Source organism: Cynocephalus volans, chromosome 6, assembly GCF_027409185.1.
Source record: "Cynocephalus volans isolate mCynVol1 chromosome 6, mCynVol1.pri, whole genome shotgun sequence".
In the NCBI taxonomy this organism is placed as follows: domain Eukaryota; kingdom Metazoa; phylum Chordata; class Mammalia; order Dermoptera; family Cynocephalidae; genus Cynocephalus; species Cynocephalus volans.
The window spans coordinates 111,521,784-111,540,030 of record NC_084465.1 but is presented as its reverse complement, the minus strand read 5'-3'; the positions used below and the strand labels follow the sequence as shown (position 1 = coordinate 111,540,030).

Below are 18,247 nucleotides of genomic sequence, written 5' to 3'. Positions count from 1 at the left end.
ACTGACTTGTGGGAGCTATGCTGCCAGCCAGCTTGGAAGTCGTACGATCCAGGGTTCCAGCTGCTCCCTTCCAGTTGGTTCAGCCCAGTTGTGGTTTGTCTGGCACCACCTGGTGGCAGTTAGCTGAGGTGACTTCAATATCTTTGGAGGCCATTCTTCTGTGGCTTGCAGGGACATGGAAGAGAGTATTGTGGATATTAGTGATTTCAGGATCTCCTGGTTACTTGGCCCTCATTTCATCAGTCCGATCTGGGGAGATTGGACAGGAAACCACCTCCCCTTCATTAAATGAAGTTGCCTGCTATTCTTCTAGGGCTCCACTTGCTCCTGTCCCCAAAGATAATAACTTCAACCCTCCCATTTGAGATCTGGGGCTGCACACAAGACAGGAGCCAATTGTTGATTGCTTTTAATCAAAATTGTATTATCCCAGGCTTGGTATCACTGGGCTTTACTATATTATCCCCATTTTACAGATGAGGTAAATGAGGCCAGAGAGGCTTGTCTGCATGTACCAGGGGAACATTAACCACTTGTCATATTAAACTTAGAAGTAAGGCTTGAATCAGACTCTATTGCCATTGCCAAATAAAAACTCCACTGGCTGTTTCTCATTCCCTGGTGCTTGGGAGAGATAAGGGTTTTCTTTCTTTTCTTATTTTTTTTTCTATTTGTAAGGAAAGTAAAACTGTTGCAGGCAGAATGTGTCAGCTTGTTTTTCTAGTGTCCTTCAAATAATACATATGGGCTCCCTGGTGACCCGTCCGTCTTGTGTTGCAGGCTCGTTATGTTTTACTTCATCGCGCTAGCTGGAGCACACAAGCTGGTGGTTGTCCAGCTCCGAGAGCAGCTGTCCCTGGTACGGAAGCACAGGCCCAGAGGGCCATGGCTGGGGACATTTAGCCAGGACACCTTACAGAAAGTGGCACTTTCTCACAGAGGGGGTGGAATTGCTGCACCTCCTTCTCACCACCACCTCCCCTGAACTCTGCCTTCAGGCCCAGCCCCCTCTGGCTTCATTCATTCACAGAATCATTCATTCTTTCAATATATACATTGAGTGCCCACTCTGGGTCTTGTGCTGTGCTCAGTGCTGGGATGCGCTGGTGAACAAGAGAGACGAAATTGCTAAATAGTTAAAGAAATAAGATAAATTCTGATAACCATAACTGCTACTACGATAATAAAAACAAGGCAGTTAGTGACAAGTGTGCCGTCTGCTACTGTAGATGGTGACTGCAGAGGGTCTCTTTGAGGAGGTGACGGTGGGCTGAGATTTGAATGATAGGAGCTAATTATCAGCGGTCCTAATTAGAGATGAGCGTGGGAGGCAGGAGGTACAGTCAGGGGATGAGCCAGGCATTCTTGGGGACAGGAGGAAGGGGGTGTGGCTGGAGATGGGAGACGCAAGGTGACATTGTATCATCAGCCCGAGTCATAGTGTAGCCTGAGGGCTTTGGTGGGAAGTTCAAGTTTTATTCTGAGTGTGATGGGAAACCAGTGGAGGGTGTTAAGGAGAAGTCAGATGTACATTTTCAAAAAATGACTGCCTGCTGTGTGGACAAAGGGCTGTGGAGGGGACACGGGTGACAATAGTCCAGTGCTTGAGTTTAAACTCCTCATCCCTGGTCTGGTAGGTAATTCATTAGGTAAACGTAATGATATTTATTTCCAAATATGGTAAATGTATTTTCAAATTCATTGCTTTTTTTTTAGGAAAGTCGTGACAAGCGATATCTAATCCAGAAACTAACAGAAGCCCAAAGAGATATGAGGAGCCAAGTAGACTCAGCGTGAAGATAGTCTGTGCGTCACTTCTAAACTGATGTAGTGACTCTGTGGAGCCCACAAAGTCCACCTAGGTTTTGAGCGGAAATTTTAAAATATATTTTTCTTTTAGGCTTTTCTTGAAAGTGACTCCGAACATGCAGCTGTGTTTACATAACCCAGCCCCACTTTAGGGCTCTAGTGACTTAGAAAAACAGGAACAAACCCACATCTTTCCTGCAGACCAGCAGCTCAGTGACAACTCTACCAAAAAAACTAACTTATTAAGCCATTCAAGCTTTTTTTTTTTTTTGGCAGCTGGCAGGCACAGGGATTGATACCCTAACCTTGGTGTTATCAGCACCACGATTTCAAGCTTTAAAACAAAAATTGAGGCTGAAAGACTTTCCTATTTTTTAATAGCTTATTTGTGTTGTCTTTCAAAGTTAACTGTAGAGGTGATTTGTTCATGAGGCTGGGTTATTTCTTTTAAACCACGTTCTAGGGGTTTAGGCTGAAAAGTGTTTCTTAAAAGTAGTGACCCTTTTGAATGTCTCTGTTGACTTAAGATGAAACCTGATTTTTTTATGTAATGAAGAGAAATCCTTGAGTCATGATGTTTGGAACAGACTGTGAGAACATGGAGAAGATGGAAGTTTCAGCTACACAGTAGCAGTAGAAGTAGGGAGAAGAGCCCATCCCTGCTATGTGAATAGGCAGTCCCTGAATGCTATAGATTAAGCCTCTTGAGGAGGGGAACCACTTCAGGGTGGCAGCCCTGATTTCTTAGCTTCCTGGGCATTTTGCTATGGCCTTTTTCATTACTCAGGAGAAAGCTCTCTTTAGGGGGCTGGTTACCCATGAGCCTTCAGTTCCCATCTAGTCCTGAGTTCTGAGACTTGGCAGAGGACCGAGTGCCTTCAAAATTAAGAGGCAAGCAAAGTTTGTCTCTCAGTCTTGCAAATGTCATTCCCCTTCCTGGTCTACACTGATGTCTTCATTTCTGAAGGACACTTACCGTTTCAGAACCAGGCTGGAAAGGGCAGTTTAGTATTTGAGCTGGGAGTTTATGTGCATAAGAGTCTTGGGTTGTGGGTTATAGCTCAGCTCATTGATCAGACTAGTCTGTGAATGCGTAACAACCTAGATGCTGGTTTCTTAAATCCACATTTCCACATTGTTGAGGGCTATTATTAGTTTTCCTGTGCTTAAAATTTTAAATGCACGTATCTTTATTTTACAAAACTTGCAAAATATCTCTTAAGATTTCCGTTACAGTGAAAACCTTATGCAATAAATACCTCATCATAAGCTTACCCAAACTTGATAGCTCCAAATCTTTTAATTGAAGACTAAGTTATTGTTTAATATCTTCAGAATCTTTTTCAAAGTACTGTAGTTTTGTAATGGACCATTCGAGCTTTCCTTACATTGTTTTTCTTTCTTTCTTTCACTGGCTCCAGACCTTTCCTCGGGGGGTAGCCTGGAATTTAAACTTGGGTGCAGTTTTGAGAAAGCTGCTGCTGTTAATAATTCCCACCCCCACCTCCATTCCTCAGAGATGATTGACTCCTTGCTCTGAAGAGCAAAGTAAGCTTGCCATAGCTAATACATTTCTATATTCCTGTCCCTTTGCCGCCACCATTTCCTGGCTCTTCTGCAAAGATAGGATTAACATGGGATATTTTTGTACCTGTGTGACTGATGAGCTTTTCAGTCTTTCCTGTCTTGTTAAGGGTTATGAGTTTCTAAATCTAACAACTGGTACCATGGAATTTTAAGTAACCAAAAGTCCATTCCAATCTCACTTAAAAAATTCTAATTGTAAGTATTTCTGCCCACTGCCTTTATATATGTAATGTTTTTGCCTTTACCATGCTTCTGAGTACATTCAAGTTTTCTGTGTGTGTGTGTAACACAATGAGAATATATTGCTCTGTTTTTTTCCTTTTTATAAAACTGATACTGAAATATGCTAATATATTAGTTAAATGGTGCAAATTTGCATACCTCTTACTTGAATGTTTTTATACGTTTTGATTAATAACTTCAGGTGATGTCTGTATAATTTTTAAAGTGCAGCTCTAACAAATGTGCATTAAAACTACTGATTAAACAGTGTCTTGAAGGTTTTAAAGTGTGTGTGTGTGTATGAATTCACAGAGGCTTCTTGTCAACAATCAAGTGATTGTGGAAAACTGTAAGTTTGTAAAGTTACTCTTTGTCTTTTCCAAAATCGGAGAGAAGTGTTTAATGCAATCATCAGATGAGTGATCTTAGGATTCCTTGGCTCTGTTGAAGCCAAGGAAGAGGGTGTATGTGTGTCTTTTAAACTTACAAGATAAAATTATTTCAAGCATTCCCCATCCTACTCCCCAGAGGGAACCACTGCTCATGACATTTGTTTTATTCTTCCAGAAAATTGTAATACTTATTCAATCTGATATAGACACAGGTACTTCAAGAAGTCTGTGGAAAAATAGTATTAAAAGACAATACAAATCTTTCCATGAACTTTTTGAATACCCTAGTATGTATGGGTGTATGTTGTGAAATATGTATTTTTTTCTCCTTAATAACATCTTGAAGATCTTTCCATATAAGCAGTTACCTCATTCTTTTTAATGGCTATAAAGCATTCCATTGAATCAATGTATACTTTCTATAATCATGCGACCACTAGTGGATACTTAGATTGTTTTTGCCCCCCTTTGCCCTTTACAAACACTGGAAGCTGGAATTTTGAAAGTCCCTGCAAACATTTCTGTCTTTCCCCATTCAGCCCTTGTTCTTAAGGCAGCCTTGCAGGTTCTCACAATTACAAAATACTCTCATCCCAGCAAAGATAAGAATCCAGTTAGGCAAGTTTAGTTTGCATTAACTCTTAAGTTGACAAAATAAATTCCTGCAGCTACAAATCTGATTGTAGGTACCCATTTGCATTAAGTATTGGAGAAGAAAGGAATTTTGACAGGGTGGCACTATGCAAGGTCAAACTTTTGGGAAGAGAGAATTTCTGAATGTATCTTCTTTATATAGGGTGTAGACTTACTAGTAAGTTCCATTTGGTGCATTTCCTTTGCGGTGCATGGGATGTGCTTGGGACATGGAATGGCTTTGCTACTTGTTTAATTGTGTGATTATGTACAAGGATCTTCACAAAAAGGTACAAATATGGGAAAATAATATATATATTTGCTTTTATATTTCAGAATTGAATGCAGAAAACATTAAAAGCTACAGAGAAAAAAATTAAAATCACTTATAAGCACCATATATGGACATCTGCTGTTAATCTTGGCAAAATTTAAGATAAAAAGTACAGAAGGAGGGAAGAAGGATGGGAAGTAGGAAAGAAAGAAAACATTTGGTATTCTCATTTCTTTTTCACTTAATGTTTAAGTGTGTTCTCATATTATCAAAAATTCTTTAAAAACATTTCAACAGGCTACATAATATAACATACAGATGGACCATACTTTTTAAATACTTTCTTGTTGTTTAACATTTTGTTTCCAGACTTCCCCAATAATAAACGACTGGGACATCCATATATCTTTGTCAGCATTTTTTCTCCGTAGGGGCAGAGAATGACAAGTGGGATTAAAGCAAAAGTTTTGAACACTTCAAGGCTCTTGAGAGCCAGATGTACAGACTCAGTAGTTTTACCTGAGAATGTTACATCACCCTGTCACTAAGTACTAAGTATTTGTGTTCATTACAATTTTAAATTATTGTAGTGTGTTAATTTGAACACCGTAGAGCAATATAAAATAACCAGAAACTTAAATTCAATTATTTTACAGTAGCAGTGTATATTAAAATGTTTTATAGTAAACTTAGATAAAATACATAAATAATCCAGGGGTTTAAAGTAGAAAGTGAAAGCTCCCTTCTCACAGTCCCAACCCTCTGATGTTACCAATACTAAATGTTTTGTTTTATATCTTTCAGATATGCATCTTTTTTTTTTTGCCCTCATATACATACATTACTCACTTGAAAAATTATTTCTGTTGTGTAGACCCGTACAAGTAAGACTGCCACATTAATGAATAAGCACTTCAAAAAGTATGATATATGTTGCTAAATTTCCCCATCCCTTAAAAAAACATAAAACAAAAAACCTATGAAAACCAATTTGCACCAATATGTACGCACACCAACAATACAGTAAAGTGGATACAAAAAATAATATGTCTCTCTGTAGAAAATCTGGAAACAGAGAAAAGGTCTAAGAAGAAATTTAAAGTTGGCTTTCAGCCCACCACCTAAAGATAACACTATTGACCATGCAGTGAATTTAATTTCGTCATGTAATTACTACTTTTAGTGGATGCAGGATACAAAGAGAAAAGTCTCCTTGCACGTAGGTAAAGCACAAAAATGATGTAAGTAATTCTCTCATGGTCCTCCCTCAGGAACTTAATTGAGAAGTCCTGACCCTGTCCCGATCTTTGAAAGAAATATTTAGCATTCTCAACGCCATGGCAACCCAAGCCATCGAGTTCCCCACTGATTGATAGGGACTGCAACCAATAGAATACCTAGATTTGCGGTTTCCAACCAATGGGTGGAAGCAGCGGCCTAGGGGCGTTTCCACCAGAGCCAGGTCGAGCAATGCCTTCCCTACGTTCGCTGTGCGTCATCAGTCTGCTCCAAGGCCACGATTGGCCTGCTTCGCTCTGCGGAGTGGCTGCCTTGTTATCAGGGAAATGAGCTGCGCCGGGGCGGCGGCGGCGGCTCCTTCCCTGTGTTGGCTGCGTACGGGGGTCCGGCGGCCCCTGTCAGGTAAAGGGGGACGCACGGTTGCAGTTTCGCGCTGGGCCGGAGGGCTAGTAAGTGCTCGCCTGAGGCTTTGGGCCGGAGAGGTCACGGGGGAGACGTTCACAACGTCACAGGTCTGAGACGGAGCGCATTGCGTGACGTTAGACGAGGGGGCCCTGGGGCAGGGCGGAGCCCGTAGCACGACGGGCGAAGCTTTGGGCGTCCGGACAAGGTTGGCGCGTTGGGGGATGACGTAATCGCGCATTTCTGCCGTGACGTCACTGCAGGCGTGGTCGGCGTTCTGGGCGACACTGGAAGCAAAGTGTAACCCTACGACCCGCAGCGTCGACTTCCCCCGGGAACTTGTTAGAAATGCACATTCCCAGGTATCTGTATTTTAAGGAGACCTTCAAATGATTCGTACGCACTGTAAAGTTTGACAAGCGCCAGTGTAGTGGAAGGAGCATCGAATATGAAGTAGGGAGACGGCTTTGGATCCAGGCTCTTTGTGCTTTTCTTTTCTTTTTGTGTTTTCTTTTTTTTTCATCAGAGCTGCCTCAGAAAATTGTTGTAAGGTCGTTCTCTCAAAGTTAAATCATTTGTGTACCACCTTCAGGATTTTTGCCCTATACCGGTATTGCTTGTAGTTTTGATTACTAAATGTGTTTTTTTGTAGAAGCATGTCCCATTTTAAGATTAAATAATTTCCCGGAAACTAAATCCTTATGATGAATAAAAAACCAGTATCGCCTGCCCCAAATGGGTGAATAATCATAGAAAATAAATACACTGAAACAAAAAGTTAATTGTACTAGATACTATTGCCTACCACGGCTTGAACCGAAGACCATCTCTCTATTAAATAAGGGAGATTAGCAGGTGTCTCGAAGATGTTCAGGATATACCAGCTTAAAATAGAGATATCTTCCTTGATGAAATCAGGAGGATTGGAAGAGGATTTACAAGAGTAACACTTACTATACGGATGTTATTTAATGCATATTCATAAGCCACTTAAAATCTCCCTATATACCACTTAAAGAAATCTTGGTATGTGTCACACACTGGGAATGCACAGTTATAAAATGATGCCCTTTAGGGCTTCTAGCACTGGGCCTCAATTTTATTTTAAAGTTTTAAAGTGTGTGACAATACAGGCAAAATTCAGAGGGTTGTTGAATCTGAATTTTAATACTTTTCTGTTGAGCCAATGAGCATGCCAGAATAAGAATCATTCATTTTTATTTATAAAGTTGCTTTGCTTCCTATGTCTCATTTTCTCCTCATGATAACTCAGTAATAAAAATTTTATATTGTATGTTTCCCTTAGAAAGGAAAAAGCCTGGTTATTGCCAATTTTATATGTAAGAAATGTCATTGCCTATTTGTACAAGGTTAATCTTACAGATATGACACACATTTTCTGATTCTTTCTCTGGCCCATCCCATAATTATAAAGATACCTTGCAGAGATTGTAAAAATATAGAAACAGCAAATGTTATAATACCCAATCTCTCCAAACCCCCCAAAATCATTTATAGAATCCCTGAATCTGGAAGAGTGATGCAGTGCTAGGGAACAGTCTAGTGTGTTTGGAATACAAATATAATTATACCCATTGCCCATCAAAAGTCAGCTGTGTGTTTGAACTCATCCTATATATTCATTCATCCCCTTGCTATTTCTGAGTAAACAGGTTTTTTTGTTTGTTTGTTTTTTGTTTGTTTTTTAAAAAGTACTGGATCATCTCTGACGTTCTTTTCCATTAACATGTTTATGGGTGGTGGTAGTGAGTGGAAGAACAAGCAAACAAGATTATTTTGAGAAATAGAGCCAGTTCATCAGTTACCATTACTGGACCCCATCTTTCTGCAAGATCAGTCTGAAGAAAGCACTAGTCCTTGGACTTAGAGGCAAAAACTTGTGACAGGCTACCTTGACTTTGTCCAGTGTCTCAAATTGTTCTCATAAAATATGCCACAAACCACAGTGACCCCCCCTTTCTTATGGCACAGTTCTGAGTGATACATTACACCTGGTAGAACTTGGATTCCTCCACTTTCTTGAGTCAAATATGCTCAGTAAGATGGAGCAGGCCATTTGGAGAGGTGGACCAAGCTGGCTCATGATGCTTCAGAACCCCAAGTGTGGCATTTAAAAGCTCCCTTGGTAGAAAAGTTCAAGTACAGAACCGCCCCAGATTCCACCAATCCTGCTGCATCACCTTGTGTCCAAAGCACTTGAGCCTTTTTAATGAAAGAACCACAGATGTACCCCAAATGAATTTTTTTCACACATTTTCTGGCTGTTGAAGTTAGATTACATGAAGAAAAGTATCCATAAAAGACACAGTAGTCACAGCATAAGAGCCCTGAAACACATTTCAAAGTGATACCAATGCAGGGCAAAGTTGACATTACAAACTAAATGATCTCTGGTTCTCCATTTCCATATCTGCAAAATGGGGTGAATACACCTTACCCACATAAGCGTATTGCAAAACCCTCCTGTTGGAGGGGGAGAAAACTGTTAAAATACACTAATATAAGTCTCAGAGAATATAATTAAGGTGTTAGAATTAGGAAATTTTTTAAAAGGATGAAATCTAATCTGAAGAATTTACATTTTGAAGAGCAGTTTAATTGAATTGATTTTGGATCATAGTGAGATGAAACCTACGCCCTAAGGCTGCAGTCTAAAAACCAGACACCCCCTGGTGCAGGTGTTTGAAGAGATATTAAATCTGTGTTTCTCAACTTTGGCAGACAAGATTTGTGCACAGAGCTTTTTAAAGATATCACTGTGGGGCCCCCTTCCTAGATCAATTGAGAGGAGCATCATGTTTTTGAAAGCTCTCTAGGGGCTTGTTCTGTACACCTTGGGTTGGGGAGAAGTGGGCCGGGAGTGGTGGGTGAACTGGAGAACCTTGCCAGGTTAGAAGCAGCTGCCACGTTAACTACATGGTGAAAAGGAAGGCTTAGCATTCCAGATCTTCATACATTCAACGTGAAGCCAGAAGTCCAGATCTTTAGGTCAAATCCTCTATATTTTAACACTGCAGGTTAAACAGAATACATTTATGTGCATATCCGGCCATGGAAAATTCATTTGTGACCTTTGTTCTTAAACGTCCCTTTCCGAGGCATGGAGAAGGGGACCGTTCCCCCTTCCCACAACCAAGCACACCACACCAGCGCCTTGGGGTCCACCCGGGGACCCAAGACATGCAGAAGGGGACCAGACACTCCTCCCACAACCAGGCACACTGTGCCAGCACCTCAGGGACCGCCAGGGGACCTGAGGCTTGGAGCCAGGGATCAGACACTCCCCACAAGCAGGCACACTGACAGCACCAAGGAGCATATCAGAAACATCGCCTCCATGTGGGTGGTGCACCACAGCCACCACAATAACCATGGCTGCCGTGAAAGCAGCTAGATGCCACAACCACCATGCAGATGGTCTGCCAGCCACTGGATTGCATTGACACAAGGAGAGTCACCAGCAGAGATAAAGAAAAGAAGAGGATGTCTCTCTCCACAAAGCCCATTTCAGAGTGACAGAAGAAGCATCTGCTCTATGATAATACTGGGGGATGTGATCTCGCCTATCAGCATTGGACAGGTCATGTAGGCAACAAATCAACAGAGTAACCATTATTCTTTCAGAAGGAGAGAAGAAATCTAGGGCAGTTGGAGTGGGGAGGGAAAGGGAGATAGGGAGAGATTGGACAAGGGGCATAAAGAATAATTATGATTTGTAACCATATATATGCGAGTAATATTGATTTGATCAATATATCTCAATGTTGAACCCCCAAAATAAGTATAATCAATTTTGATTCAATAAAAATTAAAAATAAAATAAAAATAAAATAAAAATCTTTCTCTAAGAATTAAAAAAAAAATAAAGTGTCCATTTCTCCTGTCTGTAAAAGGAAGCTTCTTGATTTTACCTGAGAATAATGAAGAATAAACACTTGCATTTCAGGTTATGGAAGAAGAATCAGTGTCAGATTTTACAGTTCAGGAATGACCTTAGAAAATGTCAATCGGGCAACTGTGGATCGAATAATCCGGGTGGATCATGCAGGCGAATACGGAGCAAACCGCATCTATGCCGGGCAGATGGTCGTCCTGGGCCGGACAAGCGTCGGGCCACTCATTCAGGTAGGCTCTTCATTATCTCTCTCAGCCTGGTCTACTGAACAGGTGGGTCTACAGGCCTTCGAGCAGTGAATCACATTAGGTCATGTGATTCCATGGGCAGTGCTGTTGTCTCCAAGAGAGCAAAGATTGGTTCTTAGCAGGGTGGGGAGAGTGAAAAGCATATTGTTCTTTTTATGTATAAAGCACAGATAGGCGTATAGAACACAAATAGCTACACAGTATGTCTGTGGTATTAAAATTTCTTGACAGGGACAGACAATGATGAAGAAAAGGTTGAGAATCACTTTGTTAGGTGAGAACACGTGAGCTGAGGGCTTGTAGTCCTGCCCCACAGAGCACCTATGGGCAACACTGTATCCTGAGAGGCAGTGGAAGGGCCAGGACTTTGTAGTCACAAAGAGCTGGGCTCACATTCAGCTCTCTGCCACCTCGTACCTGTGTGACCTTGAAGAAATCACCTGACCTCTCTGAGTCTCCATTCCCATATCTGCAAAATGGCCTGATAACGCTGTTGCATTGGATTTAGATGAAGAATAAATGACCTAGTGTACAGTAACTGATACCTTGCCTGGCATCTAACAGACAAGTTAGTAAAAGTTAAATTGCCTGCTCTGAGTCCTTGGGCAAGTCACTTAGCCTCTCCGTGCCTCACTTTCTTCATCTGCGTAATGGGGATAATAATAGTTTGTCCTTCACAAGGCAAGGTGTGGATTGAATGAGTTGCCAATGTAAAGCCATTTGATGGCACCTGGCTTTTAGGAAGTGCCATCTGAATGTTAACTGTTATCATTCTCCCTTTATCCTAGGATGTAAATGGTATTTGGATTCTGGCAGTGTGAAAGGAAATTACACAGTAGCTAATATTCTGCCCTCCTAATTTTGCAGTGGGTTAAATGTCTCATTTCTCATATGTTTGGACCCTAGTCATTTAATAGACACATTGAGGGTTTGAGGGACTTCTGCTGGAATCATGGCCCGTGGCATTCTTATCTAGAATCGACATAACAGACTCTTCTTTTGATTTGTTGGCACTTTTTGTGTAAAGGATTCTCTTTAGTCTGATGTTTTACTTTTTCATTTATGTTTTGAGGAGAATAGGAGAGATAGCAGTTCTCCTGTTTTTCTTTCTGTATACCACATGGGTGGGCCATGTAGCTTCCTCGTTGCATAGGAGGAGGCCTCTGTGGAATGCTTGCACGTCTTTATTTTTATGTTTTTTACAGAAAATGTGGGATCAAGAAAAGGCTCATTTGAAAAAATTCAATGAGTTGATGGTTGGATTCCGGGTTCGGCCGACAATTTTGATGCCCTTTTGGAACGTGGTGGGGTTTGCACTGGGTATGTGTTTGTACAGAAGAGCTTCTGCAAGCTTAGGGATCTGGGATGATTAAATCGTTCAGGTCCTACTTCCACTGTTGTTGCTGGGTCCTCTTACAACCTTTTTTTTATTTACTTAACATTTTTATAAAGTTAAATTGCCTTTTTTTTTGCTTAAATTTACTTAAAATAGAATCTTAAAATCAGTACTTCTATAAATAGAAAGTACAGTAAAGATAAACACAACAGAGGAAAAATGCTAGTGTGATTCATCAAGATACTGTTCCCCTGACAAAGATTCTAAACCTGAGATCTGCTCACTCTTTAAAGAGGGAGAAGAGTAAATGCTATAGAAGATAAGAGTCATAATTACTCCAAATGCAGACTTTCTCTTGGTCATAATCCGAAGGTGAAAAGAGCATTGAAAGGGGAAAAACTTTCTTACTATGTAATTTGAGGTTTAACACTGGGATCTGGTACCACCTCAAATGGTGGTTCTCAGTCAGGGCAACTTTGCCCCCTAGAGGGCACTTGGCAATATCTAGAGACATTTTTGGTGGTCACATCTTAGTGAGTGCTACTGGCATGTAGTTGGTAGAGGTCAGAGATTCTGTTAAATATCCTATAATGCACAGCACGGCCCAACCACAAAGAATGTCCCAGCCCCAAATGTCAGTGCTGCCAAGGTTGAGAAACCCTGACTGAAAGTGTTCTCCTTTACAGTGGTACTGTCCTGTACTTTACTGCTCTGGGTTTGACAATTCCAGGGGCGGGAACTGCCTTGCTTGGGAAGGAAGGCGCGATGGCCTGCACTGTGGCAGTGGAAGAGTCCATAGCACACCACTACAACAATCAGATCAGGACCCTGATGGAAGAGGACCCTGACAAGTATGAGGAACTTCTTCAGGTACTCGACTGGACTCCTGCTAGAAGGGGACTGCTCAAGGGATACAGGGCAGATTTGCAACTGGGAAGAAAGAAAATAAGAGAATGTTGGTGGATGGTGGGGCTTAGATACCTCGGTCAACATCTCACTTTCAAGGTGAGCAAATTGAGGCATGGACAGGTGACGCCGTATACCCTGGTCACACAGCTCAGGACTAGAACCCTGGTCTCCTGTGCCCCATCCTGCCCAAGCTCTCTCCACTTCCATATCATTGGTAGATTCTGAGTGAGTGCTGTGAGCATGAGCCCTTTAGATTAAATAAGTGAATGAATAGATATTCTCAGATAATTTTCCAGAGCAAATAAGGGAAATGTTTAATTTTTTTAAAGCCTAAATCAGAGGTTGGCAAACTGTGACCTGTGGCTGACCATCTGTTTCTGTAAATACTCACAGTTTTATTAGAATGCGGCCTCAACCATTCATTGGCATCTCTCCAAATTTCTGCTTTACTGCTGCAATGTCAGAGTTGAGTAGCTATGTACAGCCTGCAAAGCCAATTTAGTGTCTGGCCCTTCATAGGAAAAGTTTGCCTGCCCCCATCTTAAATTATAATATGAGGCTTTAGCTTCCAAAATAAGACAGAACAGAAGGAGAGTTTGAATGCTGACTTACTTTGATTTCTTTTCATTTAACCAGGTGATAAAGAAATTTCGAGATGAAGAACTTGAGCACCATGACATAGGCCTTGACCATGACGCAGAATTGGTAGGGACCTCCTGTTACTTGTAGAGACCTCCTGTTACTTGTAGGGACCTACTGTTACATGTCATGCTTTGGAGCACCTTATTTGGAAGGTTGAAGGGGCAAGAGATTACTGTTCCCAGAAAAATAAGTTTTAAAGTGTTGGCCAGAGGTGAGGGTGTGGAGAGAAGGGAACACTTCTACACTGTTGGTGGGACTGTAAATTAGTACAACCACTATGGAAAACAGTATGACAAACAACTACAGATAGGTCTTCCATACAATCCAGCAATCCCTCTTCTGGGTATATACTCAGAGGAATGGAAATCGTCATGTCGAAGGGATACCTGCACTCCCATGTTCATTGCAGCTCTGTTCACAATAGCCAAGACATGGAAACAACCTAAATGTCCATCGATGGATGATTGGATAAGGAAACTGTGGTATTTATACAGCATGGAATACTAGTCTGCCATGAAAAAGAATGAAATAATCCCATTTGCAACAACATGGATAAACCTGGAGAAACTTATGTTGAGTGAAATAAGCAAAGCACAGAGTGATAAATACCGTATATGCTCACTCATATGTGGGAGCTAAGAGAGAAAGAAGGAAGGAAAGAAAGACCACAGTAGTGCATTGGTCTTAACAGAGTGAGGGAACATTTCTAGGGCTACAGAGTGGAGTGCAGGGGGAGGGGGAGGTTGGGGGATAATTGGGTGGGGACACAGGGTACAGAAGTAATTTCTGGTAATGGTATGCTGCCAGTAGGAATACATCATGGGCAGGAGGCGTGACAATTAGCTTTGTATCATGAATATTCATAATAAAAATAAAAAATAAAATTAAAAAATAAAGTAATGGCCACAGGGAAGAAAACCAACCACATTGCTTTGAGAAAAAGCAAGCAAGCACATTGCTCCAGATTGGGAGTCTTATTTCTTTCTTCATCCCTCATCCTTTCCCCAGGGAGCTGCTTTTCCCCTTCCTGTGAAAAACTGGGTGGTTCCAGTGTTTTGGCATTAGCAGAGGCATTCTGATCTTTTGAATAGCTTTTTCCCAAATTAGAACAATTTTTTTTCTCAGATCTTATTTCTTAACTAGAGAGGTCTGAACCCTGCCCTGCCAGCCCTGAATTTTACAACGAAAACTGATCATATAATGTGTTTCATTTGTTTGCTTGTTGTTGTTTTTAATAGGCTCCAGCTTATGCCATTTTGAAGAGAGTTATCCAAGCCGGATGCAGCACAGCAATATTTTTATCAGAAAGATTTTAAAGCATGTCCACTTATCCCTGTGTATACAAGATGATAGTAATTTAACAAGTGATATTTGCAGAGAAGGAGTGTGCAATTATCATGTGAATTTTGTTAATAAACTACAAGAGTTTCGTTGGTGTTGTTAATAAAACTCTCCAGTGTTGAGTTTTCTGTGTTGTCTTATGCCATAAGGCTGACAGTTCACCAGGTCTGTTCAAATTACAGCAAATGAAGCTGGTCCTTGTCTGGTCTCATAGTTAGTTTTCTCCTAAAACAACAAGAATAAATTATTAATAAAGTAACAGGAATCTTTAAGAGGAAAAAAAAAATTGAGTTTACTGGTACCAGTAGGTAATTTAAAACATGAGGGTGTTTAAGAGTGGCTAGACAAGACTATGAAGTTCATCAAGTAAGTCAGACATTGTCATTGTTTCCATTTTGAATTGTGGATGGCATGGGTGGGAGGGTGCTTATGGCCCCCCCAAAATTCATATGTTGAAATTCTCACCCCCAAGGTGATGGTATTAGTAGGTAGGGCCTTTGGGAAGTGATTAGGTCATGGGGTGGATCCCTCATGAATTGGGTTAATGCTCTTATAAAAGAGGCCCAGAGAGCTCCTTCACATGTGATGCAGAATGTGCCATTTATGAGGAAGCAGGCCCTTGCCAGACACGAATCTGCCGGTACCTTGATCTTGGTATTCCCAGCCTCCAGAACTATGGGTGATAAGTGTTACTTACAAGCCACCCCATCTGTGGTATTTTGTTATAGAAGTCCGAGCAGACTAAGGGGTGTTACTTCCATCAAAGAACACACTAAGCTGTGAGTTATTTGCAAAGTTGAATTAAAATCATTTCCTTAAGGTCTGTTACCAAAAGAATAAGCCAAAACTGATTAAAATTTTCATACTTTGACGAAATATTGTATGACGTGTGAATTTTAGGATAACTTATGAAAATCCTAGCTCAGTGGTTCTTCTCTCTGGCTGCACATTAAAGCTTCTCCTGGTAAATAGGTACTCGCCTCCCACCCAGTGGATCAGCACTGTTGACTGAGCATGACTTGCCTTGCAAAGGTCCATCTTTGAAAGACAGTGGATTAATCCTCTACTACCTCTCTCTTTTCCTCAACCAAGAACAAATTTAATTTTATGCGATCAAGTGAATCTCTCACAATAATAATTGTAATAAACGTGGGAGAAATGGGGAGACCATTTTAGATTCCAAACTCTTTTGTGTTAGGTTATAAACATGTCTACAGTGTAATTTTGTATAGTTGGCTAATAACTGAAAATCCAAGCTCCAGTTACTGCCTTGTGTCTACATTATTTTTTAAGTGTGCATTTGCTGTCTTTCCTACATAAGACCATGAGTTTATACAGGGCAAAACATCTGGTTCCAGTTCCTGGTACATAGCAGATGCCCATTAAAAGGAAGGAAAATGAGAGGGAGGGAGGGAGAAAGAAAAAGGAAGGGAAGAGAAGGGAGAAAGCAAGGGAGGGAGGAAGATGTTCTTAAGCAGCTGCAAGACTGCATGAAAACAGCCTCCGTGGCTCTTCCTCCTCTCTTCCAGGCCTCTTCATGCTGGAGGGTCCCAGGGTGCAGTCCTTGGTCCTGTTCTCAGTCTACCATTTTTTTTCTTGGGACAGATTCCTTCACATATGTATCTCCAGCCCAAACTTCTCATTTTCAAATATCCAGCTGCCTACCTGACCTCTTCACTTGGAAGTTGAAATCACTTCAGTCACCTTTGACTTCTGCATCTATCACACCCCCATCAATGACCAGGAAATCCTGTGGGCTCTACCAAATCCCTCTCACCACCTCCACCGCTGCCACTCGGGGCCCGGCCCCTCTCCTCTCTCACCTGGTTAACTTCAGAACCTCCTAACCACCCTTCCTGCTTTACCCTTGTCCTGCCACAGTCCATTTTCAACCCAGCAGCCAGAGTGATCCTTGGAACCATAAGCCAGGTCAGAACTCCCCAGTGGCTTTTCTCGGCTCCCTCAAAATTGAAGTTCCTAAAATGGTTTACAAGACCCTATGTGACCTCACTCTGCTCCAGCCATACCAGGCTTGCCACTACTCAGAAATGCTAGGCATGCTCCTGCCTTGTTGTCTTTGTGATGGTTGCTCCCTCTGCCTGGAATGTTCTTTCCCTGATAGCCATGTGGTCAAGTCTTTCACAAGTCCCAAGTTTTTGCTCAAATGTCATCTCTTGAAGGAGGCCCACCTGACCACCTTTTTCAAAATTGCAAACACCACCGCCATGCCTCATCCTCCTTGCTCTGCTCTGATGCCCCCCACCCACCCATAGTATTTACCACCTTCTAGTATATCATTTAATGTACTTTTTTATGTTTCTTGCCTTTTCCTCTCCACTAGAATGGAACATAAGCTCAGTGAGGGCAGGACTCTGTTTTAATCACTGACACATAATAGATGCTCAATAGATAGTTGTTGGTGGGGTTGGATGAAGAAATGGTTCTCACTTGTTAAAAGTCATTTTCAAATAACTAGTAATTCAAAACTAGTCCTGTGTGCATCTTGGCAAAATTCAATGGAGATTTATTGAAAATAAATGCCACCAGGAAACCAAAGGAAGGCCATTCTCTGTGATTCTTGCTCGTGATTTAAAAATACAGGCTGGGTATCCACATGAAAAAATGAGTTTGGAACCTATCTCATAACATATACAAAAATTAAAATAGACTAAAAATCTAAATGTTAGAGTTAAAACTGAAGCACTAAGAAGAAAACATAAGGATGAATCTGTGCAAACTTGGATTAAGCAGCAGTTTCTTAGATATGGTACCAAATGTACAAGCAACAAAAAGAGAAATACATTGGACTTCATCAAAATAAAATCTTGTGCTTCTAAAGACAATATCAAGAAAATGAAAGACAACCTATAGAATGGGAGAAAATACTTGCAAACCATTTATTTGATAAGGGAATCATACCTAGAATATAGAAAGAACTCTTACAACTCAACAACAGAAAGGCAAATCACCCAATTAAAAAATGGGACAAAGGATTTGAACAGACATTTCTCCAAAGGAGACATACAAATGGCCAATAAGCACATGAAAAGATGCTCAACGTCATTAGTCATTAGGGAAAACCACAATGAGATACCACTTCACACCCACTGGGATGGCTGTAATCAAAAAGAGAGAAATAAGTGCTGGTGAGGATGTGGAGAAATGTGGAATCTTCATATACTGCTGGCAGGAATATAAAATAGTACAGCTGCTTTGGAAATTAGTCTGGCAATTCGTCAGTTAAATAGTCACCATATGATACAGCAACTCCTCTCTTAGGTATAAACCCAATAGAAC

The 18,247-nt window shown here is 41.1% G+C and overlaps 2 protein-coding genes across 4 annotated transcripts in view; both read left to right on the top strand.

Moving 5' to 3' along the window:
* TMC7 (transmembrane channel like 7) overlaps positions 1 to 3,881 on the top strand; it is a 47,512-nt gene extending 43,631 nt beyond the window's left edge. For all 3 annotated transcript variants that reach the window (XM_063099381.1, XM_063099380.1, XM_063099382.1), the window contains exons 15-16: positions 781 to 859; positions 1,717 to 3,881. In XM_063099381.1, the coding sequence (XP_062955451.1) occupies positions 781 to 859; positions 1,717 to 1,797 (160 nt within the window). In that variant the 3' untranslated portion in view covers positions 1,798 to 3,881. The remainder of the gene's footprint in view (positions 1 to 780; positions 860 to 1,716) is intronic.
* A 2,538-nt stretch (positions 3,882 to 6,419) lies between these two features.
* COQ7 (coenzyme Q7, hydroxylase) lies at positions 6,420 to 15,072 on the top strand. Its single transcript, XM_063100464.1, has 6 exons — positions 6,420 to 6,558; positions 10,526 to 10,704; positions 11,928 to 12,042; positions 12,789 to 12,928; positions 13,604 to 13,672; positions 14,848 to 15,072. The coding sequence occupies exons 1-6, from the start codon at positions 6,483 to 6,485 to the stop codon at positions 14,923 to 14,925; spliced, it is 657 nt and encodes a 218-aa protein (XP_062956534.1). The 5' UTR covers positions 6,420 to 6,482; the 3' UTR covers positions 14,926 to 15,072.
* The last annotated feature ends 3,175 nt before the right edge of the window (positions 15,073 to 18,247 follow it).